This window comes from Cynocephalus volans, chromosome 4, assembly GCF_027409185.1.
Source record: "Cynocephalus volans isolate mCynVol1 chromosome 4, mCynVol1.pri, whole genome shotgun sequence".
NCBI classification, from domain to species: Eukaryota; Metazoa; Chordata; class Mammalia; order Dermoptera; family Cynocephalidae; genus Cynocephalus; species Cynocephalus volans.
Genome location: NC_084463.1, coordinates 110240491 through 110266909, shown reverse-complemented (window position 1 = coordinate 110266909; position 26419 = coordinate 110240491). Strand labels below are relative to the sequence as shown.

General features: G+C 36.0%; 1 protein-coding gene across 4 annotated transcripts in view; it reads left to right on the top strand.

The window, feature by feature from the left end:
• The window catches only part of SBF2 (SET binding factor 2), a 465129-nt gene that overhangs the window by 389076 nt on the left and 49634 nt on the right, over positions 1 to 26419 (top strand). For all 4 annotated transcript variants that reach the window (XM_063093054.1, XM_063093057.1, XM_063093056.1 and 1 more), the window contains exons 18-27: positions 3368 to 3538; positions 5300 to 5562; positions 8736 to 8908; positions 9703 to 9776; positions 11239 to 11431; positions 12942 to 13069; positions 14465 to 14640; positions 17210 to 17355; positions 19366 to 19564; positions 25314 to 25510. In XM_063093054.1, coding sequence (XP_062949124.1) covers positions 3368 to 3538; positions 5300 to 5562; positions 8736 to 8908; positions 9703 to 9776; positions 11239 to 11431; positions 12942 to 13069; positions 14465 to 14640; positions 17210 to 17355; positions 19366 to 19564; positions 25314 to 25510 — 1720 coding nt within the window. The remainder of the gene's footprint in view (positions 1 to 3367; positions 3539 to 5299; positions 5563 to 8735; positions 8909 to 9702; positions 9777 to 11238; positions 11432 to 12941; positions 13070 to 14464; positions 14641 to 17209; positions 17356 to 19365; positions 19565 to 25313; positions 25511 to 26419) is intronic.

Genomic DNA, 26419 nt, shown 5'->3' with positions numbered 1-26419 from the left:
CTATACTCATGGGAAGGGCAGTTGACAATTATGCTTTTATATTATTTGAATTTTGAGCCTTTAAAATACCTTTCAAAATGAGCCTGTGTACTGCTATTGAAGTAATTGTTAGTCCTTAGAGTGAAGGACTAAAAAACAAAGGGGAAAAAAAGGGTGTAATCTGTGTCCCAAGTATCTTCATTCGGAATACAGAAGAAGGAGATGATTCACAGTGTGTGTGTGGCTACTGCTTACACACTCACAGAATCACACATATTGTCCATGATTTCCCATAGGTAGATAGTAGCTGTGTTTTAAGTCATGAGGACCAACAATGATCCTTGTGCACTTTCCCCTTGGGGAACTCTTGATTTTTGCTCATGGTCACCCCCAATTTATAGCCACCTAATAGGGAGAATTGGAGTTGTAGCCAATCACCGCAGCAGCAGTACACAGTCCTAACTTGAAGGAGTCTTACACATGGGATGCAGTATACAAAGATTCTAATAGGCAAAACCACAACTGGCCCACTTCTAACAACACAAATACTACATTTCAAGGTATGCATGGTGCCTTGTGCAGCTCTAGACCAAGAAGGAAATTGGCATGTATTGTGCATATCATTTTTACCAGGTATCTTACATTAAAGGTATATTAATGAGCCAATTTTTACTCTGTAACTGTTATGTATATAGCCTTAACAATAATCTTGTATCCAACATTTCAGAAGAGAATTCAGTTTATTAAACTGCTTCAAAAGAAAGGTCATTAGAAATTGTAGTTCTACTCAAAAAACAGATGAACTCTATTCCAAAGAATAAAATGGACAAAAAAAATGTGTTACCTGTTGTTTGCTGAGAAATAGATGGATTAAAGCCTATTCACTGGGGAAGGGACTGCCTCTTCAGCAAATGGTGCTGGGATAACTGGATATCCATATGCAGGAGAATGAAACTAGATCCATACCTCTCACCGTATACTAAAATCAACTCAAAATGGATTAAGGATTTAAATATACACCCTGAAACAATAAAACTTCTTAAAGAAAACATAGGAGAAACACTTCAGGAAATAGGACTGGGCACAGACTTCATGAATATGACCCCAAAAGCATGGGCAACCAAAGGAAAAATAAACAAATGGGATTATATCAAACTAAAAAGCTTCTGCACAGCAAAAGAAACAATTAACAGAGTTAAAAGACAACCAACAGAGTGGGAGAAAATATTTGCAAAATATACATCTGACAAAGGATTAATATCCAGAATATATAAGGAACTCAAACAACATTACAAGAAGAAAACAAGCAACCCAATTAAAAAAATGGGCAAAAGAGCTAAGTAGGCATTTCTCTAAGGAAGATATACAAATGGCCAACAGACATATGAAAAAATGCTCAACATCACTCTATGTCCGGGAAATGCAAATCAAAACCACATTGAGATACCATCTAACCCCAGTTAGGATGGCTAAAATCCAAAAGACTCTGAACGATAAATGCTGGCGAGGTTGCGGAGAAAAAGGAACTCTCATACATTGTTGGTGGGACTGCAAAATGGTGCAGCCTCTATGGAAAATGGTATGGAGGTTCCTTAAACAATTACAAATAGATCTACCATACGACCCAGCCATCCCACTGTTGGGAATATACCCAGAGGAATGGAAATCATCAAGTCGAAGGTATACCTGTTCTCCAATGTTCATCGCAGCACTCTTTACAATAGCCAAGAGTTGGAACCAGCCCAAATGTCCATCATCAGAGGAGTGGATACGGAAAATGTGGTACATCTACACAATGGAATACTACTCAGCTATAAAAACGAATGAAATACTGCCATTTGCAACAACATGGATGGACCTTGAGAGAATTATATTAAGTGAAACAAGTCAGGCACAGAAAGAGAAATACCACATGTTCTCACTTATTGGTGGGAGCTAAAAATTAATATATAAATTCACACACACACACACACAAAAACGGGGGGGGAAGAAGATATAACAACCACAATTACTTGAAGTTGATACGACAAGCAAACAGAAAAGACATTGTTGGGGGGGAGAGGGGGAGGGAGAAGGGAGGGAGGTTTTGGTGATGGGGAGCAATAATCAGCCACAATGTATATTGACAAAATAAAATTTAAAAAAAAGAAAAAAAAAAGAAACATCGTTAACTTTTACACATGAAAGCAGCATCTGTGGAAAGATAACTCAAATCCTTTCCTGGAATATGGCAATGTAAATTATCTGTGAAACAAAAAATGCAGTGTTATATAAAGGCTTGTCAGAGGTTTCAAGGCAGAATATTACTTCAGGAAACAAAATCCTAAAATGGGCAGGGGAGAAACAGACAGCCATGCTAATTGGTATTTAATTTATTGTATGATTTGCTTTCAGTTTTTTTGAAAGACCATTTGGTGGAGTAAAAAGAGCAGGGAAAACGTTTTGAAACCAAACTTTGGCCTTGAAACCCAGTTCCACCTTTTATGTAATTCTTGTATGGCCTTGGATAATCACTTAAACTTCCCTAAACTTCTGTTTTCTCTTCTTTAAATTGGAGATAATTAATAATGTGCATCTTAGATTTTTAATATTAAATTAGATGTATAAATATATATATGAAGTACCTACCTGAAGAGTTAGTTTACCTTCTCTCTGTTGTTAGTCACCTCTTCAGTTTACTCTTACTGTAAAGCCCAGCAAGAAGTCCTGGAAAGGAAGGAGGTTTGATTTGTGGCTACCTTTCCGTGCCCAGATTTGGTTTCTAGAAAATGGACTTGAAGCCCAGGACAGCATTCTAGGGAGTATGTGAGCAGGCAGCAGCCTTGGTGTGGAGGTAATGGGACAAGAGTGACAGCAGGGAGGGAGCAATTCCACCTGAGTCCCAAATGCATGATGTGTGCTCACTCTGTGTGTTAGGCTCAGCTATAGGTTTGTTTACTTTTCAGTTATTGCCTTTAAAAATTGTACTCTAAAATCAAGTAGAAGAAATTTTAAATTATCTAGAGTTTTATGTTTAGGTTGTGATGGATTTTATTATATGTCTTAATTGTAATAATATCTATCAAACCTACAGTGCCTACTCTGTGCACTGTACAGTGCTAGGTACTTTTCATGTATTCACTAATTCACATAACTTTGAGTCTTTGCTATTGCTAAAATGCCTGTTTTGCATTTTGATAAAGTGACTGAGACCATAAAGGATTTGAAAGCAATCTCAAGGTTGCCAGTTAAAGATGAGTAAGTTGCTGATTGCTAAGCTTATACTACCTTAAGATATTCTTAAGAGAAATCCTTTGATCACATCTATGGTTAACTGTGACCCCTGTGACCTTCTGAACTGTTATAACTCTGCCAGCCCCATGGTGATGGATATTGTGTGTTCTCACAGAAACTTGCCCCTGGAGTGAGCCAGTTTGCTTACACCTGTGTTCAGGACCACCCCATTTGGACAAATCAGCAATTTTGGGAGACAACTTTTTATAATGCAGTACAGGAACAGGTTCGTTCCCTGTATCTCTCAGCCAAGCAGGACAATCATGCCCCACATCTGAAGCAAAAGGTGAGAGAAAAGAAGAAAGATACTTGTGTAAGGCTAGGATTCTGGCTTTAAGGAAAGCTTATGCAGATATTCCCAGGGCAAAAGGAAATCTAGCCACTTCCTGCCAGTGTATTTGGAGTCTACTTTATGGAGCCCTGCTCTGAGTGTCTTTCTTCTGTTGATTTCTGACATTATATTTTTCCATAATAACTTCTTAATACAGTTCTTTAGTACTAGAATTGTTTTTGTTGTAGTTTAATAAATAAGAATTCCCTGGAAACAATTATGGGAAGTTGAATAGAAAGAACAAAACTAAAGTACCTAGATGTAAGTCTCTATGCAGCTAACTTCCTTAAAGAAAGGTCAAATTAAAGTTAATTGACTCTAAAAAAAGTATAAATAAAATTCAGTAGTTCTGCTCAAAAATATGCCAGTAATGAATTTAGGTCTTCTTTTAGGAATATTCTATCTATATGTTTCTATGTATTTTGCCAGTATAAAATATTTTTAAGAAAAATATCAAGGAAATATTAAAGAAAAATCAAGAAAATTGTTTTTAATTTGAAAGAGTTTAAAATATTTTGAAATTTTAAAATGTCATTTACTAGCTGTCTGGTCTTGGGCAAGTCATATTACCCCTCTGCATTATTTTCTCATTGGTAAATGAATAGATATGATAATTGTAATATTTTAAAGTCTAATACATGTAAAGTGCATTGAGGAGTGCCTGACACATAGTACATAATAGGTATTAGAAACTTTCATTCTCATGAATTGAACTTAAAGCAACCTTAAAGGCTGATTATCAGTGCTGATTCACTGAAGAGTAATTTTTAATTCTGAGTGAGTACATTGCTGCTGATCCTTTCCATCATCCTCCATTTTAACTTAGCCTTATATCATATGAGATAAATGAACTTGGATATCTAACAGAAACTGCACAGTAGAATTCAAATATTTATATGCCTCAGGTAATTTTAGACATATTATTGGAATATTATTGAGTATAACAGAAACTTGAATAACAAATAGCACTATCTGACATCTGTCTGATATTCCATGGTATTATTGTACAAACAAGTATGACTTGTTTGCCTAATTTAATTTGAAATTGATATGTTTTCTTTCAGAACACCAAATACACTTGATTAAGGAGTAACTTGTAGCAGATGCAAAGACTGTTAGCTTGGGGTCATGCTCCAGAAATAATTGGGCTAGCAGGGTGCTTTTGGTAGTTTTTTAAACAGCTGTAATGCTAACACGGATATATCTCAAAAGCATTATCTCATAGATCAAACACATGTCTTGGCTTCTGTATCCTCCATTCTAAAGACATCTGTCTCTGAGCCCCAGGTTACATACAAGTGAGACCATAGAAGTACCAGCTTTTTACAAGCTATAAAGTGCTAGGCAGACCAAAATGTTCAGGTATTTACAGGAACATTAGGTCAACAATTTGCTGTAACTGGTAGCTGGAAAGGGATGGAGCCATAGAGATAGATAAATGCAGTGAAAAGTTAGCAATGAGAAACATCCATCTGTGCTATGCTACTGCTTCGTTGGGTTTGTCACATGGGTTCATTCAAGGACTATTGGCTCTGGGAAAAAGAGGACTAGGTTTTGTTTTGTGGTGGTGGTTATGTTTTGCTTGTATGTTTTCATTTTTACTGATATAGGTATTTAATAGAAGAAAGATTAAAACATCTTTCATGTTTTTTGAAATATAAAGTGATGGATGTTCTTTTTTGTATTGTATTGCTTTGTGTTTTTATTGTTTTTTAGGATAAGCTTCCTGATGATCAATATCAGGAAAAGACAGCAATGGACCTGGCAGCAGAACAGCTACGCCTTTGGCCTAGTCTGAGCAAATCAACTCAGCAAGAGCTGGTGCAACATGAGGAAAGCACTGTCTTTAGTCAGGCCATTCACTTTGCAAACCTCATGGTCAACCTGTTAGTTCCACTAGACACAAGTAAAAACAAGCTCCTAAGAACATCAGCACCAGGGGACTGGGAGAGTGGGAGCAACAGCATTGTCACAAACAGGTACTGGAAATGTAGACACACAGAGACCCTCTTCCTACTCTTCTTGGGGCCAGTCTTGGCTTAGCAGAGAATATAATGCATTTTGGGCAAATATTGCTGTACATATTTCAAAAATTAACCATTTTTTCCCTTCTTCAGACTTGATCAGCTTTTCTGTATTGAAAGAACTTCACTTCATCCTACTATTCTTAACCACCTCCCACACTCTTTTCTCTTTCATGACCTAATTTTCCAAATGTCTCACCTACTACTGATCCAGTCCTTCAGTTACTATCTGCCAAAGCAGTTTATAGAAAGCACTCTGGAAAAATACTAGTGAGCTCCTTCTTGCCAAAGTGTTTATTTCTTAGCCCTCTTTTTCCTCAACTTATCTATGGCATTTGCCTGTAATCATGTCCTCAACAATGCCTTCCTCTCTACCCTCCAATGACTTCCCATACCACTGAGACTGAAAGCCCACGTCTTTAATATGGCCTGAAGTGTTTAACAGGATCTGTCTCCTGGCTACTGCACCCCCCCCCTTTTTTTTTTTATTTTAATGTTTTGTTTTGTTTTTATTGATTATGAATATTCATGGGGTACAAATTGTCACCATTCATGCCTAAGATGTGATGGCCAGATCCATACTGGCAGCATGTCCATTACCACAAATTGTGATTATACCCCATGTCCTTCACCCAATTATCCCCTCAATTATCCCCGACCTTCTTCCTCATCTGCCTTTCCCCACTCCACTTTGTATCCCTAGGTATGTTCTCTCCCTCTCCAAGTCCAGTGCACCACTGTGGTCTTTCCTTCTTCTTTATCTCTTACTCCCATTTATGGAAGGGTACTTATGGTATTTATCCCTGTGCACTTTGCTTATTTCACTCAACGTAAGTTTCTCTAAGCTCATCCATGTTGTTGCAAATGGGAGAATTTCATTCTTTTTTATGGCAGAGTAGTATTCCATGATGTATATATACCACATTTTTATTATCCAATCATCTGTTGATGGGCATTTAGGTTGGTTCCATGTCTTGGCTATTGTAAATAGAGCTGCGATGAACGTAGCAGTGCAGGTATCCCTTTGACATGATGATTTCCATTCCTTTGAGTATATACCCAGAGGTGGGATTGCTGGATAGAGGATCTATCTGTAATTGTTTGAGAAATCTCTATACTGTTTTCCATAGTGGTCGTACTAATTTATGGTCCCACCAACAGTGTAGAACTGCTCTGACTTTATTTCCTATTACTCTTCTGTCAACCAAACTGGTCTCCCCGCCGATGCTAATCTTCAAATTCTCCACGCATATTACTGCCTGAGGGCCTTTGTACTTGGTGTTCCTTCATCTGTAATACTCTCTGAAATAGTCGCAAGAATCACTCCCTCACTTCATTTAGGTCTGTGCTCAAATGTCACCTACCCAGAGAGGCCCTCCTGACTTTCCTATCTTAAGTAACATCTCCATCACTCTATCTCCTACCTCGCTTTATTTCTTGTTCATGATATTTTCCACAACCTGATTTATTTTCATATATTTGCTTATTGCCTGTCTCCATTGTCTGTTTTGTTTACTGCTATATCCCCAGAATCTTTACACATAGTAGATACTTAATGAATGTTTGGTTGAACAGATGATTAAATGAATGAATAAATGAACTGATCACCTGAACAGTAGTAAAATTTTGTCCTTTTTAGGTCTTCAGTGATGGATGCTGCAACATCCTGGTAGTTCTTCTAGCTCTCATAAATCCTTCTCAGGCTCTTTCAGGCAGCTCTCTGTCTCTTCCCATTTTCAGTCCCTCTGCCAGGTTATTCATACTCTATCAGAAAGCTCATTCACAAGCCTGAATCTTTGGACCCAACCTCTGGGTACTTCATTTTTGTCAAGAACACCTCAGAGTTTTGGTCTTCCGGGCTAGACAATTTGGAGTCCGCATTTTGCACCATACAATCTACTGCACAGATTTCTTATTTGTTCCTACGTGGAGTTTCTAGTTCATCCTTTGGTTATTTTATGTGAATAGTGTAGCCTAGGCCCTTAATCATTTCAAGCCATGATTGTTAAAATAGTCTCTTACTTGTTTCATTTTTTTTATTCCTCTTTCTATGGTTATCTGCCCTACTGCCAAAGGAATCTTCCTGAAATGATGCTTTTACAGTCCTTTACAGCTCATAATCCCATAAGACTGTTTTTTCAATTCTGGACTCATCTACTTGATGTTGAAGATCTTTCTTAGTCTGTCCTTAACTTTATCTCCCACTGCCAGTCAAGTTAATTTCCATTATGACCATCAATAACCATATTTTCCTTTTTTGAAAAAGTCTTCATTATAGATGACTATGGTCTCTCACAGTGAGTGGCTATGACACCTAAATTCTTTAATGCTTTGGGATGATATGATGGCCATACATTCTCTGCTTAGCTCTACTTTAAGACCGATTCAGCCAGTGTGGTTGGCTTTGAAGGAAAGAGCAGTGAGTAGGTTAGAACAGGCAGATGAGTCTTTTCCATGATTAGAAGTCTGATTTGTTGTATAATGGGAACTGAATACACTACGAGGGAAGGGACTGAGCTTTCACATCTGCTCCATTTCAAATGTGTTCCTTTCTCTTGTATGATTTTATCACCTACAGAAGAACGGTAGCTTCAAAGTGGCCAAAAGTGTTTTAGATGCACTCAGAGAGAGATGAATACTGACACTGTGTTCCTCCCATGAGGGAAGAATAGGCTAGCTGCTGAAAAAAATTATTTTACTTTGCCTACCAGGGAACATGTTCCCCGGTTGCCAAATATAGCCATATTACTTTGTCTGGCTCTATCTAGTAATTAATTTGGAAGAACAAGTTTTTTTTAGAAAGTTCAAGTAGCAGATAATTAATGAAAGAGTCCCCTTTGCTTTATTCTCTGTGGTTCCTGAGTTCATTTTGAGAGAGTGACAGAAGATCACTTACAGAAACAAATCTGGGTCGAAAGAATAAAGCCTGAAATGCTTCCAAGTGTAGGCAAGTAGAACATTGTGTTTCACTGCTATCATTTATGAAGGAACCATGGAGTTAAGTGATCCTACTACTTCAGCATACATCTCTTTAAGCAAGTTTAAATTGCTATGTAAATTGACTATGATATAGTAGTCATTTGTTGCATTTCAGTACTGACTATGATTTCTTTCCTTGACTTTCTCAGTATTGCAGGAAGTGTAGCTGAGAGCTATGATACAGAGAGTGGGTTTGAAGATTCAGAGAATAATGACATTGCCAACTCTGTTGTGCGGTTCATTACCCGATTTATTGACAAGGTTTGTACAGAGAGTGGAGTTACTCAGGATCACATCAAGAGCCTTCATTGCATGATACCAGGTAATCATTTTGCCTAGATAATGGAGAATAATAAAGAATCAGAATATTGGAGATAATTGAGTTTCAGCATAAAACCCATAATACTTGTCTTCTGTGTAGTTTATTTTCTGATGAGTTGTTTTAAAATGTTTTTAAATTCTGGTAAAATGTACATAGCATAAAATTTGCCATTTTAGGCATTTTTAAGTGCACAATTCAGTGATATTAATTACATTCATAATGTTGTGCAACCATTACCACTGTCTATTTCCAAAACTTTTTCATCACCCCAAGCAGACAGTATGTACCGATTAAGCCATAACTCCTGTTTCCCCACCCACCAGTCCCTGGTAACCTCTAATCTACTCTCTGTCTTTATGAATTTGCCCATTCTAGGTATTTCATGTAAGTGGAATTATACAGTGTTTGTACTTTTATGTCTGACATTTCATTTAGTATAATGTTTTCACAGTTCATTTGTTCTTTTTTATGGCTGAATAATATTCCATTATATAAATATACCACATTTTGTTTATCCATTTATCCATTGATGAGCACAGGTTGTTTTCACCTTTTGGCTATTATGAATAATGCTACTATGAATATTCCCAGACAAGTATCTGTTTGAGTTCTTCTTTTCAGCTTTTTTAGGTAAATACCTAGGAGTAGAATTGCTAGGTCTTATGGTAATTCTATGTTTAACTTTTTAAGAAACCACCAAGCTTTGATTCATTTTTAATTCTGAAATATCTAGAATTTGTTTTCATTCTGCTCGTTATGTGCGCTTTCATTTTGAAAACTCTGATTTCTCCTAGGAATTGTAGCTATGCACATTGAGACCCTAGAAGCAGTGCATCGAGAAAGTAGAAGACTCCCACCTATACAGAAGGTAATTATTCCAGACTACATGCTTTCAGGATATAGTGTCTCTTCTTAAAAACAGCAACAATAGGCTATTGTGTTCCAGGAAGTACCTTCTCCTAACCTTTTACAGAGACCAGCTCCAGTTTTAATGATACATTAAACTTTCAGAGGAGTTTGTCATGTAGAACCTTATAAAAAGGATACTGAAATAGGAATAGTATCCTTTCTTGGCTTCAACAAAGGGAGCAATAATAACCTCTTATTGAGTCTACTTTTATAGGAAGGCTATAAATTATGAACAGTTTTAACTTCCAAGCCTAACCTAAGATTTTATGCCCTGACTACTTCTAAAAAAAAAGGATTTAAAGCGATTACCATAAAAACACCAAGTTTCTGAATCTGGCTGTACATCACAAGCAGCTAGAAAGTCTATTAAAAATTCAGAGTCCTGAACCCCACCCCAGCCTCCTGAACTGGAGTACCCTAGGACATGGCCTGGAAACCTGTATTTTAACAAGCCTCCCAAATGATTATTTTGAAGCTAGTCTGGCACCAGTCTGTGGACTAGTGTTCAGTACCCTCTTGCATATTTAACAAAACTATTGAAAATAAATTCAAAGGAGAAATCAGAAGCCAGACAGATAGGAAAGATAATTCTGTCAGAAACCTGAGACACTGTGATCACTATACTTTGGCTTTACATTTAGCTCTAAGTTCCTAGAGCAAGCAAAGAGAATAGTGCCGATTTATGTAGTTTTTATTGCTTACTAAAAAAGAAACCTGTTAGACCTCCAGGAGAAATATATTTTTTTCCTAGCCCTAAACTCTTCAGAGGAGTGTATCATGTGGTTGCTCATATAAAGGATACCAAGTCAGGATTTTCCAAGATGCGTGAGCGTTCATTACTTGGCCAAGAAGGATTAGGTCTTTTTAAAAACTCATTCATTGTTTTAAGTATTTGTTTTTTTAATTTACAAGTAGTAATGCTCTTTGTATAAAATTCGAGTATAAAAGGAATACACATTGTACAAAGTGAAAGTCCCTGGTAGCCTTCCCAGCTCCACCCTTAACCATGATCACACCACCTTTAACAGTTTGGTTCATAGTCTTAGAATTTTTTTTATTTTTCCAAAAATGCATCATAATATACTTACTCATTTTGCAACTTGCTTTTTTTACTTAACAATGTATTCTGGATATCTTTCTATGTTAACAAATATTGACCTGTGTCATTTTTTTTTTAAAGGTTGCAAAATGTTTCATTGTATGGATATTTCAAACATTTGAGTTATTTACTGATTATTTTACTGTTAATAAGCAATGCTGCAAAGAATATTTTCATATTTGGATGCAGAAACTTCATTTCTGCCTCTTCCCAATTCTGCAAAGTCTGGCTCAAGTTTTTTAGGTCTGTAACTGAAAAGATAACTTTGGTCCAAGTGTTGGAAACCCCCAGAGTTATGTTTAAAATACTTTTTTGTTGTTAGCCCAAGATTCTTAGACCTGCTCTACTGCCAGGAGAAGAAATTGTATGTGAAGGTCTCCGAGTCCTACTGGATCCTGATGGAAGAGAAGAAGCCACTGGAGGTCTTGGAGGCCCTCAGCTCCTGCCAGCAGAAGGAGCTTTGTTTCTCACCACATACAGAATTCTCTTCAGGGGGACTCCCCATGATCAGCTAGGTATGACTCATGCCATCAAAACACAGATATCTGTGTGGTACATGAGGTTTTGATTCAGTTGCACAGTGACTTGCAAAATGTTCCAAATCCTAAATAAGCTTTTCATCACAAATTTTGGGGGAATTTGGGGGAATATACTTTTGTCTGTCAAAAGTAATGAGAATTTGGGTCATAGATTTTTACATGAAGAACAAAGGGTGTCTTCTGAACAATAAATTGAGGGTTCATTTGCTGAAACAGTCAATTTCATGAGGCTGAAAATTGTGACTTAGGAATATTCACAGTATTTAACTGCTAAACATGTCTCGCAGTGACTGAGCTAACCAGCCAGGCCTTCTTTTTAAATTTTTAATTAAAAAATTCTGCTTTAAAGACACACAGAAATCTGACAATTTTACATGTGTTATATAAGCACAGGTTGTTTAATGCATCCTAAAACTTAGATCCTATGTACATCCTGACTTTGCTTAGCCTTTGGGTACGAACTTGACATAAGAGTATAGTCAGAACTTTCCAGGTTAGGGATTGATAGATCCAGGGATTGAGGAATTCTGGTGATAATAAATGGATAAATCTATAGGCTCTTAAGTCAGATAAACCTAGTTCAAGTCTCACTTCCTCTGGCTTACTAGCTGTGAGGCCTTATTCATTGATGCTCCTTTATGTTATCTATACCACTGCCTAAAATAGCCTCCCTTTTCTCCTCTGTTAATCCCAATCCTATACTCTCTTCAAAGCTCACCTTCCCTCTTACTTCTTCCAGGAGTAATTCTCTGTTCATCTAGCATGCAGAGATCTTCTCCTTTTTGGAAATATTCAAATCCTTGTAGTCTGTTCCCTCAAACCTAGGAGCTAATTCCATGTTATTATTATTCTATATGTGACTCTCCTCTCCTGGGGAACTGGAAGTTCTCCAAGGGAGGCTTTGTGTATATTCTTTCTTTTCTGGACTCTCATCTTCATAACCTCAGGTAGTTGATAAATATTTATATTTTTTCATTCCTGCTTTAATATTAAAACTCCTAAAAATCTTGGGACTAAGTCCAGTCCTTTCTTCTGAAGGTACATATATATAGTACAGAACCTTTTGCCACATATGAAAACAAACTTTAAAAACCTGTTCTCTTTTGCTTTATTCTTACATTAATTATCTTAGGTGTCTTTTTAATATTTGAGGATACTTCTTTTTTCTGTATAAAACCTACTCTTCCTATAAGATTGCCTTAAACCAGGTAATTTTGTGTGGCAGACAGTAAGTTGGGGAGATAGAAAGAACTAAGGCAGGCAGGCTGTGATAGATACTTCACTCTGGGAAAGGATATGTCTCAGGGATGAATGACCATGCAATAAAATTAATGAATGAGATTCTAGAATCATGGCATTTTCTCTGACTGCAGTCCTGGGCATTGTCCTCTCCAGATACATTTCTCCAGCAGAGGCTGATGAAGTGAGCAGCAGAGACTCTAGATAAGAGCTATAAAGTTGCTGAGTGTGTCCTGTCTTCCTACAGTTGGTGAGCAGACGGTTGTACGGAGTTTTCCCATTGCCTCCGTCACCAAGGAAAAGAAGATCACAATGCAGAACCAGCTACAGCAGAACATGCAAGAAGGACTGCAGATCACATCAGCATGTTTTCAGGTATTAAGAAAGGAAGCAATTTTTCTACTATTCAAAAGTTTTCTACAAATCTAATGATGTCGTGGCCACTTTGTGTTTCATGTAGTCAGAAGTTAGAGGGTGAGGAGGATTAGAGGGTCTGAGAGGGTAATCTTCAGCTGAGTAACCTCATGAATAGTCTTTTTAATCCTTTATTTCCGGAGCCCCTTCGCCAACTCAGAGTAGAAACAGATTATCTGTCAATACTTAGTGATCTTAGAAACTCAGACACACACAATTGACTCTTGTTCTCTGCCAAGTTATACCTCAGTTCCTGTTTTATAAAGACTTTAGATAAAAAGCAATTCTCTTAGCATCTGTTTCAGAAGGAAATACCTATGGCTCTTCTGTGGAAGAGGCAAAACTCCAAGAAGTATAGCTAGGGCTAAAGTACTATTGTTACTAACTGAATAACCCCCAATAAAGCAAGGGTTTTTCCAGGGGGCTGTGAGCATATCTGAACTTGTAGAATTACTGATGCACACCAGACCCTGGAAGAAGTGATCTTTTCTTAGTTTTTCCATTTTTAAAAATTCTGTCTGTAGGGCTGGCCCTGTGGCTCACTCAGGAGGGTGCAGCGCTGGTAGCACCAAGGCCGCGGGTTCGGATCCTATATAGGGATGGCCGGTGCGCTCACTGGCTGAGTGTGGTGTGGACCACACCGTGCCGAGGGTTGCGATCCCTCACTGGTCAAAAAAAAATTCTGTCTGTAATATTTTGCTTTTCCTATTCTTCATGCCTTCTCTCTGACTTTTCAAATTTCCAACAATTCCAATTCTTGCCTTGTTCCTTCTAGTCAAGGAGCCTTCCCTAGTAGCTGCTGTGCTAACTGCATAAAATTTGAGGCTGCTGATCTTTAGGCTCCAGGCCTCCTGTCTCCTGAGAGCATTGACCACCTAGGGATTTCCTTCACTGTTCCAACTGCCAAAGAACTCTACACTCAAATATTGCCTGACGATAGTGATTAGAATTCTAGTCAAACTGATGTTTTTTTAATTCCTCGATTTGTGGTATCTCTGGGTAGAAAGGAACCTAATGCCAAATTCCCTATCTATAACCAGAGGTTGAGAAATGAGAAGGCTGTGTTTGCTACTTCACCCACTATCAGTTAAGTCTCTATCCCCTCACAGAATAGTCTTAAAGAAAACCAACTTCTTGATAGATGATCTTCCTTGCCAACTAATCATCTATGGTGACAAAACCTGAGTCTCACTTTATTTTTAAAATTAAAAAATTAAATTGTGTATTATCTAAAATCCCTTCAACTTTCAAAGTCTTGCCATAGGTATTTTTATTTTCTGTTATTTCAATAATTTGGGGGATAGTTGTTTAGAAATCCTTGATGCTTCTGATATATGTAATCTCTTTTGTCTCTAGTTGATTAAAGTAGCGTTTGATGAAGAAGTCAGTCCAGAAGTAGTAGAGATTTTTAAGAAACAGCTGATGAAGTTCCGTTATCCTCAGTCCATTTTCAGCACCTTTGCTTTTGCTGCTGGACAAACTACCCCGCAAATAATTTTACCCAAACAGAAGGAAAAGAACACTTCCTTTCGGTAAGAAGAAAGACAGCTCTCTTAATTTGAGCCCTCGCTTATCTGATTGTCAGAGGAAGTGACTTATCTTTTGTGTCAGTGTGTAAGTGATTGCTCCTTTTGTTCACCATTCTGTCACGCCCATTGAACCATGCTCGAAAAGTTATGGAATAGCAGCATTGACATATGTAATGAGTTTCAAAAACTAAAAGGTCTAAGAGGCTTTGACTATGATGTCCATTGCAATGGTGCATTTTTAGGATGTGAAATTCTATTTTCTGTTACCCGTATTGATCACTTTCTAACTGCCTTTGAGCTATCCCTTCAGCTTTTATTAATATCCAGCCCTAATAGACAGTTTTGCTTTCATCCAGATATAGGGGCCTTTATTTTCTTTTTTCTTTTTTTATAACATTTTATTTTGAACAATTTCAAACTTACAGAAAATGTATAACAGTAAAACAAAGAATTCCTATGTATCCTTTACCCATATTTACCAGTGGTTTCTATTTTGGTCCATCTGCTTTGTCATTCTCTGTCATACATATTTTTTTCAAAACCATTGGAGTTATATACAAAATGCCCCTTTGTCCTTAAACACATTAATATGTATTTTCTAAGAACAAAGACATTATCTTATATAATTACAGTACAGTAATCAAAATCAGGAAATTTAATTGATATAAACTCTTATCTAACTCACAGTTTGTATTCAAATTTTGCTGATGATTCTTTATAGCTACTTTTTTTTTCTGGTTCAGGATTCAATTCAGGATCAGACATTACATTTAGTTGTCATATTTCTTTAGTACAAACCCTATTTTCTGATGAAAGTTTTGGGGAATTTATGTTGAAACTTTTAAATTTCAGTTATTACAAAATAACAATTATTTTAAAATTCTCTTCCACCAGAGATAAAATATAGGGGCTAAAATTTCAGTTAATTCACCATTAATTCCCCAGAATTTGGACATCTGCCTAAATTACATGTTAGGGAGATCTTTGCAGACTTTGGAGAAAAGGCCTTTCCTTTGCCTGAAAGTGGGATAGATTGGGGATTACAGAAGATTTGAGGTTCCAGGCAGTATGTCATTTTTTAGTTGCATAGTTAGCCACCTGTGTTACCTGGCAAGTGAAGGAGACCGTGAATATCCATGTATGATATGCTGAAGCATGAACAGTCTGCTAAGGTTTTACAATGGTGAGCCAAGCCTCTTAGCACTATAGGGTCAACAGAGTAGCCTATGATGTTTGTTATCCCGGCCCTCTGTAGAAGAAACAAAGCTTTATATGGTGTTTTAGTTTTAGAAACTATCAGAAATATATATATGTTTATATTAGTTTCAGAAATATATATCTCTACCAAGGCTGTTAAATCAGCTGCAACAGAAATATAGCAGTTTAAAAAATTTAAGAATTGCCTCAAGTATGTGAAACAAAAGATATACCTCTAGCTGAGAAAATTTTTCAAAAATCCCATTGAGTTTAAGTTACATCTGAAGTCATTTACAGTAGGATTAATATAAAAAAATCAGTATTTTATGATTCCCAACAGTTATCTAAAACATGTTTCATAAGCCTCAGGTTTAATTGCAGATGACTAAAGACAGGGTTTGGTAAAACTATTTGATGGTAGAAGAATCCTTATCACTTTTTATCAAATGGCAAGAAAACACAAAAAAAGTTCTGTTCTTTGTGGTAGAGAAGAGCATAATCAAGAACAATCTTACTCAAAATCTTTATCTCCATCTGATTAGTTAGGAAATAACTAATAAGTTCTTTGTTTAATTCTCTGGATTGTAAATACCCAGCAGAGATTTTCTATCAGCAAGAAAGGGTAAACTGTTTTAATAAATAAAGTACCTTTTAGGTCCAAGTTCTTTACATTCTGGTTTCCCTTTAATTATAGCTGATTCTCAAAAGGATACTTAAATTTCTGATTTCTTATTTTTCTCCTCTCCAGAAGAGAAATTATGTTATTCTTTTTCTATATCTCAGAAGGTTTATAGTCAGTTAGAGGCAGGACACCACATATAAACACTTAAGACATTTAAAAAATAAGTAAGATCCCCTTACCGGTCATCTTTTTTTAAAAAAATTAAAAAATAATTTAAGGCATTGCCAGCTATAATTGTCTTTCGATCTCAAAAAAGGACTTGTGAGTTAGTGGAAAGAGAGTTTGAATCAGTGGAGAAGGGGGCAGGCTGGCTTTCCATGTAGGAGGATTTCTACGAGCATGATTTGTGGCAACTGTGGTGGAGGCAATGGGATGGATAACCAGAGTGGGTTCAGGGCATGCTTGACTAGAAAGCCAATCAGAGGAGTTTAGATTTGGGGTGATAAGTAGCTTGTGTCATATATCAGGCTCTTGTACTTTTTGCCTAATGCAATTCCCTGATGACGAAGGTGTTTTATAGGAAATTAGCCTACTGCCATATAAAAAAGTTATCTGAAAAAGGACAGGCTTACTGAAAGTGTGGGCAATACTAGTGGCTGTGGGAGTGGAGAACAATTTGAGCTATGTAGGTGTCAAAAATATAAGTGGTACCTTCATATTAAATTGCCGTTCTCTTTGGTTTCTGACTTGCAGCACATTCTCAAAAACAATTGTGAAAGGTGCCAAAAGGGCAGGGAAAATGACAATTGGACGGCAGTATTTATTGAAGAGGAGGACAGGAACAATTGTGGAAGAGAGAGTAAATCGTCCTGGATGGAATGACGAAGATGACATATCTGGTATGTGAGAACTCATTTTTCTTTCATCTTTCAATTTTATTCTTCTCATGTGAATAAGAAACTAAAATGTACTTTCATTTACACCTCGACTCATAAAAACCTAGATTTCATGAGAAGATTAGAAGCATTTACTAGCTTCTCAGAACTGGGGGAAAAAATTATTTTTCCCAATATTCCATTGTTCTGGTAAGATTTTGTTAAATTATACTTCTCCTTTACTAAATTCATACAGCTAATTGGCCATTTTATGTGGGTCTCATTAAAGGGTAAAAGAAGGAAACCCCACTGCACAGAGAATTTGGGTATAAGATAGTCCCCGGTACCTCACTAATGTAATAAGAATAAGGAAGTAAGGACATTGAATATTTTAAGTTGAAGATTTGTGTTTTTGGTAAGAACATTGTGGGTGCTCTTCACCAAAGCAGGGGACCTAAGATGAAGGAATTCTTAAATGATAAAAAAATAATTCCTGTTAAGTATTTGATAAAAGAATAGAATTTGGGCATCTGAGATACCTCTCAGTTAGGAAAATAGATACAGAAAGCTAGTAGGAAAATGTATTATTAAATTTAACATGACAAAGAATCTGATCTAATGGTTAGCAAAATGCCATTACACACTTTTCCTTCTCAGAATCTTAGAATCAATCACCAGTGATTATAAAACAGCTACTACTAACATCATCTTAAAAAAAAGAAACCTCATCTTTAGAGAGAACATTGGCTGTAAGGTCTCCATTTGAGTTCGCTGGGATAAAGAAACGTGTGTGGTTTTGTGTGTATATATGCATACCCTGTGTGAGAATGTGTACATACAAGCTTGCCTCTGGGGACAATTAAAAGACCCACCATTACGATACTGAAATGTCTATTAGTTGGAACCCTGGCCTCCTCACAGTCATAGTAAAGCCATAAAAAAATTACTGCTATCCATCACGATTGACTCTTCCAACTTGAAATTTTTATGACTTCATGAGACAAAAACTATTATTCTTTGATAGTTATTCCCCCAAAAGACCAAATTATATGATGTTTTTGCTTCTCTGAAAATAAAACAGCAATACAAAACTGATGTCTGATTATGTTGAATTATGAAGTTCACAAATTGAAACTCAAAGTCTTATATTTGTCAGGATAAACTGTTGGTTTTTTTCTTTTTTTCTTTAATTTTAATGAAAGAGAGCCATATCTTTCCCTTGCACATCTCTCACTTTAAAAATAAGTAGGAAAGTAAATTAGGACATTTTTAACATGGAATTTTTTTTGTAGTTAGAACATGCAGTCCCAATTAGGAATGTCCTTTTAAAAAAAAAAGAAAATCCTCCCTAAAATACTTGATTATTGAGTAAATTCTTTCATATCTAAAATCTTAAAGGATTCTGTAACATGTGATTGCAAAACTGTGAGGGAGTTTCCCATGTATACAACATCCCCTAACAAAAATATTACCAGGAAAAAAGTATAATTTCTTTATACCTCCCTAAGAAAACTCTTTTTCATTCTAGTGAACTTCTGAACTTCTGATTAATCTAGAAATTTCTAATAAACGTTTATGCTCTGAAAAGTAAACCAAAACCTGGGTGATGAATTTTGTAGTGATCATATTAAAGATAAATTTTACTGACAAGTTAGCCTCTGACAACATTTGGGTGTTTTTAGAGTTCTAAGTAGAAATCACTGCAATTTCATATTAATAAGCAAGCCGTAATGAAACAGAAAAATATGGGTAATGAATTCAAAATTATATTATTTTTAGGAAGTATTTAAATGGTATTATTTCCTGACATTTTTAGTTAATCAGGTTTCTTATATTTGATTTCCTGACTATCCATTACTGTTTTGCTTTACGTTTGAGTATGATTCCTCACAGATGTTGCATGATTTAATCAATGATATATGTAATACCTGTAGCCCTAATGTATACCTCTTTTAAAGATCCTCTTCAAAAAGAAGTTTTAAATATTTTACTTTGAGCTTTTCATTTCTTGAAAGCTTGTCTCTGCCATCACAGTTTCAGATGATAGCGAACTCCCTACAAATACCACCCTGAAAGCCTCAGAGAAGTCTACAATGGAACAGTTAGTAGAAAGAGCTTGTTTCAGAGACTATCAGCGTTTAGGTTTGGGAACCATAAGTGGCAGCTCTTCCCGTTCAAAACCAGAGTATTTTCGAATTACTGCCTCCAACAGGATGTATTCACTCTGCCGGAGGTAAGTCTACCAATGGGCTCCAGAAAGGAGCCTTCTTTAATTTCTTCCCATTTGATCCTTGGACAGCCTGTTTATATCAGTAGCCCCAGAGACAGATGAAAATGCCAGAAAATAGGAGCAAGACCTCCACGGATATGTGTATTTAATGGATACTTTTTATGCAGCATGAGCAAGTATCTCATTAGAATTCCCAGAAGAAAAATTGCATCACTGAAAAGTGCCCATATTAGGTCAGAAGATGAATGGTAAAGTTCTTGTCCCCTTTATGGATTCCCTTATTTGTCCTTCTCTTCCCCGTTTGCCTCTTTCCTAGCATACCTGAAAATAACTTGACTAAGAATAGGATTTACTCAGGCAGATAGGAGAGATGAAAGTCTGCAGTAGACCAGGGATCCACAAACTTTTAAATATTTTCGTTCCGCTAGCTGTATGTCTTTTGTTGCAACTACTCACCTTGGCCATAAAAGTAGCCATAGACAGTAAGGAAATGAATGAGTGTAGCCAGTTTGGGCCCATAGGTTATGTAATTTGCTGACCCAGGTGTAGTCAGGGCTTTCTTATACTATCTAATTAGAATATTTTCAAAGAGATATTACTTAAAGAATGTAAACGAACACTTTTTTTCCTATTCTTGTCATCTCTTACTGTTTTTCAAATATGTTAAGCCCTATTCCATGCCCTACTATTTGTAAATGTGTATTTTCTAAAACTGATTTTCCACCATTCACAACTTTAGTCATTTTCATCTCTGGGCAAGTCGGGTTTTTTTTTTTTTTTTTGCATTTATAAATTCCTGCTTTGATTAAATAGTTCTGAAAGAACTTTATAAATTAGAAGCATTGTACATATTTTAGAAAGCTGTCTTAATGTTACTATTAGCTTCAACCCTGCTTTTCTTGAAGAACTATAGCCATGTCATTTTAAATGCCACTTTAAGTTTACAAATACCAATGTGAAACTTGAGAAACAAGTTGGGAATATAGTTTGAGATTGTGGCCAAATAGATATTTTGCATGGAGTACTTAAAGTTGGGATTCTGAGCACACAGTAATTTGTCTGGGATTCTCTATCATTCTGACTAAATTCTCTTTATAGATAACTGTGAGTGGTGGTATTAGGGTGTGATGTCCTGCTGTTCAGGAAGCTTGCTATCGAAATTATGCCTGCCAGTGAGAAAATAGAAATCATTTATCATTTCAGTCTGTCAGAAAGAAAAATAAAATGTTAATATACAACTTGGTAGAACCCTTGTTATAAAGTGTTTATGGGGTATAAAATAATATATATCTAAGCAATTAGAAGGAAGGAAATGGAATAATAAAATATAATCTAAAAGAAGGCAAATAGGAGAGAAAAGGGAACACAGGACAGATGAAACAAATAGAAAACAAGTAGTAAGATGGTAGATTTAAATTCAAACATATCAGTAATTAAACTAATTATAAATTGACTGAATGCTGCAGTTAAAAGAAAGAGGTTTACAGGGTTTTGAGTTTTGTTTAAAGCTTTCTGCTGCTTTTAAGGGACATATGTAATATACAAGAATAGAAGAAGGTAGAAAATAGAAGGATAGAAAAAATACACCATGCAAAACAACCTTTAAAAAGAAGCTGTTATCACTATGTAAATATCAGAGTACACTTTAAGGTAAAAAGCATTACTAATAATAAGGAAGGATGGTTTATAATGACAAAAGGTTTATTTCTCAGACAAGAATTCATTAAGACCAAATGGAGTTCATTATAGGAATACAAAACTGGATTGACATTTGAAAACCAGTCATTATAATTCACCACATTAACAGAATTAAAAAGAAAAAATATGTAATAAGTTTATTATATGCAGAAAATCATTTTATGAGATGTAATATACATTTGTGATTTTTAGAAAAAGAACTCTTGGCAAATTTGAAATAAAGAGGTAGCTCCTTAATCCAGTAAGTGCCTTAAAAATCCTACAGCAAAAATGACTTAATGCTAAAATATGGGGAGCTTTTTCTCTGAGATCAGGAGAAGACAAGGATGTCCACTGTCACCACTTCTATTCAGTGTTGTACCAGAGGTCCTGGATGCTGTAAAAAGGCTAGAAAAATAAATAATAAAAGGTACAAAGATTGAAAGAAAGAAATAAAACTGTCATTATTCACAGATGACCTGAATGTACATGTAGAAAATCTGATGTAATCTACAGATAAACTTTTAAAATTAATAAGCAAATTTGGTAAGGTCACTGGTACAAGGTCGTTATACAATAATTAGTAAAACAAAAACAAAAACAAGTCATTACAAAATGAAATTTTAAAAGGTGATGCTATTTTGGTACTACTGATACTATTTACAGTAGCACTAAATAACATGAAATACTTAGGAATAAATCTAATGAAAGATGCATAAGACCTCTGCACAGAACATTCAGAACAATATTGAGGATCATTAAAGATCTAAATAGATAGATATTTCATGTTCTTAGATTAGAATACTCAATATTCTAAAACTGCAATTTCTCCTGAAATTGATCTATAGATTCAATGAAGTCCCAATCAAAATTCCAGCAAAATGTTTATGGCAATTGAAAAGACGATTCTCAGAATTGTATAGAAACATAGAACGCCAAGAGTAGTCGAGATAGTCTCACAGAATAATTCTACAGGACATCAAGACTTTTTATAAAGCTACAGCAATTAAGACTGGGATAAGCACAAGGATGGACAAACAGACCAATGGGGCAAAATAGGGAACAGAGAAAAATTCCAACATATATGGTCACTTGATTTAAGATAAAGGTTATACTAAGGGCTGTGGATAGAAGTTTTTTCAATAGTGTTGCTACATATATGAGGAGTCTTCAAAAAGTTCACAAAAGGATTTGTATTCATTCCCATTGGTCTGTAATCTATACATAAAAGGTTAAAGCAATAAAGCTTACAAAAGGTAGGAGAATATCTTCATGCCCTAGAGGTAGGAAAAGCATTATGCATAAAGTAAAAAATTGATAAATTAAGAAGTTCTATACGTCAGAAGATATCATTAAGAAAGTAAAAAGGAAACAAAAAATGTCAGAAGACTTGAACAGGTACTTCACAAAAGAGGTTATCTTGGTGGCAAAAAAAATTCTTGAAAAGATGCTCAACCTATTAGTCTTCAGATAAATACAAATTAAATGAGACTACCGTATGCCTACCAAAATGGCTAAAATTTTAAAAAGCAACAATACAAAATGTTTGTAAGGTTGTCAAGCAAAGTGAACTCTCATTTATTGCTGGTAGGATTATAAATTGGTTAAACAACTTTGGAAAGTTGTCTGCCAGCATCTCCTAAATACTTAACATCTACTGTACATATTCATAACCTATTACCTCTTAGGAGGTGTAGAATTTCCAACAGGAATACATATGTGTTCCCAAACAACATCTACAAGACTGTTCATGCCAAATTATTCTTAATAATCAAAAACTAGAAACTACTCAAAATCAACAACAGAATAGATAAGTAAATGGTATTATGATCACATCATGGGTACCATACATGCAGTAGTGAAAATGAACAAACTGCAGCTCAGACGGTGCCATGGATGGGTCTCACAAAAACAGTGTTGAGCAAGAGAAGGCAGATGAAAGAATTATTTCTATTGGTTCCTTTTATCTAGAATTCAAAAACAACTAATGGGTACAAAACTGTGCTATCTACCCTAAGTGAATCATTGTGCAGTATATACATGTACTGGAACAACATACTGTACCCACAAATAAATACAAGTAAATTTTAAAATATTTTGAATAAAAAAAAATAAAATTCAACCATATTGTTAGCAGTCAGCTTAGTGGTAGAGGGAGAAATAGTGATTTGGAGGAAACATGAGAGGATCTCCCTGGATGCCGGCAATGGTCCATTTCTTGACCTACGTGGTAGTGACATGGGTTTCTTTTTCTGTTCATTCATGCATGTTTTGAGCATTTTTATGTGAGTTATTCTATGATTTAAAAGTTTCCACAGCAGCTTCTGAAGCCCAGTCCATCTCTTGAGGCTCACTCTGGAACTCAGAGCTGAAGGCTCTGGATAGTGGGATAGGGTGGGTGGCAGGGTAATTGTTATCTTGCATTACTAAGTGAGGCTGGTACTGAGAGTGATCTTTATTGGTCTTAAGGCTCAACTCTATTTGCCCCAGCACCAAGGCTTATCCAGCTCAAGCCCATGTCTGAGAGCAGGAGAGCCTTAAAGATCATGTGTGTAGCAGAACATAGTCTGTGGTGCTCATGTCCAGAGGAAGGAGGGGACAGCCCACTAAGGGAGGGCAGGGAGTGAATGAGTGCACTGGTTCTTTCCTAGCTATTGAAGCAGCTCCTGGAGCCATTAAACATTACTCCCTTATCTAATACACATTATCATTTTATCTAGAAGCAAGCAGGGAAAAAAAGATATTAAAGTGGAGTTGGAAATAGAGTGTTCTTGAACTTGAAGAGAAGTCAAAAACGGTAGAAATAGAGGGTCCTAATAATGGAATGCAATTCCAGTCTTCATGAATGATTACATCTACAGCTTGGTCTTCTCATCAGTTTGTGGTATTAGAAAAATACAGGCTACAACCTAGAGCACCAAAGTGCTAGGCTTTCAGAATGTTTCCAAAGTATCATCAGTTAAGTACGGCAAGTTAATTTGGCCTTCACTAAAGTACTTGAAGGTTATGATTTACATGACCATAAACTGAATTTCCTCTCCCTCCTCTCAGCACTGGTTTATATCAAGATAAGGGATTAGAAGTTCTGGAAATGGATAGTGGTGATGATTGTACAACACTGTGAATGTTCTTAATGCCATTGATTTGTACACTTAAAGAAGGATAACATGGTAAATTTTATGACAGGTATATTTTACCACAATCAAAAAATTACCAGAAAAAGAGATATAAGAATAGTGGTTGGGAGCTTGTAAATATGAAATCTCTTTAGTGTAATATTTCTCAATAAACTGAAGAATTTACTCTCTGAAACCTGCCTGTCTTCTTGCACTTATTAATCAAACAAGATACTCTTATCTGTTTATTTTTCCAGCATGATATCCTGTAACTTTATGAGCTAATCTTTTTAAAATAAATATCAACATGAAGTGTTAATAAAATATTTGAACTCATTTTGACATTTGAACATATTGTTCTCGTACCAAAAATCATTTGGTTTTGATTTTTAATTCTTTCACTATCTCAGGCAATCTAATATTGTTGTACTCCATCCTCTGTTGTGGTGATGGTGATCTATCAATTGCTGACAATTTATCTTGTCATTCTCATAAAGTTGACATTGATCCACTAATCTTACAATCTTTATTTCAAATTGAGGAAAAGTAGCATATAAGGTAAGGGAAATATTTAGTTTAACAGGGGACTTTTTTAATACTTCTACGTAATATTTTTATGTTCTAGGCTAAGGTTATTCAGCAAAAGTTTACAGTATCACTGAAAGGAGCTCATTTCACAAAAAGATTACCGATCAGTGGATGAGTTAGCTATTTCCACCATCTAGGCCTTTTTTTCTCAATTCCTGAAAAATAGAAGAGTTGAAACTAAGCTCCATATTTGAAATATATCTCTTATCCCTTAACCAATATGTTTCTGAGTCTTAGAAAATTACTGTGATATTATGATATTCATATTCTTATATTTTCTCTCTCTCTTCACCTCTTCCCATGTATTTCCCCTTCTCCTACCCCATCCCACTCCCGCAATCGTTCCCTTTCTCTCTTCCATGTCCCTCAAGCTATCCTGGCCTTTTAGTAGTACCTCAAGCTGTACAGGACAGTAGTTTACCAAGAGTAGCCCGCTGCTATCGACATAATCGCTTGCCTGTTGTATGCTGGAAGAACTCAAGAAGTGGTACTCTACTTCTCCGATCTGGAGGATTCCATGGGAAGGGAGTTGTTGGTCTTTTTAAATCTCAGAACTCCCCTCAGGCTGGTAAGCATCTCTGTGCAGCACAGTTCTGTCCCTTTCACTTAAGAATATTCCTAAAAATAAAGGAAGTAAAATCTGGGAATGCCGACTATGCCCTTTCGTCAAACTTTGTCTCACGTATAAACTTTTTCTCTGTACGGTTTAAACAAGAACTATACTTGGCAGTATGGGGCTTCACCTTGAATTTGACATCTTACTTAATAGGTCTGGTCTATACTTGGATTTTAATAGAAATCAATAAAGTCTTTGGTTCTAGGCTAATTTCATTTCAGCAAACCAGAGTATCCACAGATGGAAACTAAATTATACCAATCTTTTTCCTTTCTTCTGGGAATATTTTCTAAAAATATTTACCAGCTTCAAAGGCAAGTAAGGATTCTGTCCCGTGTGATATGAGATATCCTGTCTCATTCGTACAAGTCACACACACACACTCACACACATGTGGCAGCAAACTAATGACCAAAATGCTGCTTTAGGAGCTCTCAAGCAAGGAGGTGTTTAGGAGCTCTCAAGCAAGGAGGTTTTTAGGAAGTCAGGAAATAATAAATGGCTGCTGTCTCTTTTTCCGAAGATATTTGTGAGTACCATGTCTGGGGTCTTGAAGTCAGGAGCTGTATTTTGCTGACCTTTATCATAGCTTCTATCTCATAATAGATGCTCAATGGACTACTAAGATATCATATCCAATTTAGGGATGACGTATTCTTTCCCCTTTGGAAATAAGATAAACTCAAAGTCTATGATTCAGCAGTTAGAACTGTGTTCTTTTTGAGATCTCTTCTTTATCCTCATCTGTTTCCCTTCTGAAAGTTAGCCAATGTGTCTTTGATCATTCAGTTGACTGAGGGCAACACACACACAATGCTATATTATTCTGCCTGACCTGGAGTGTCAGCATTGGTACAATTG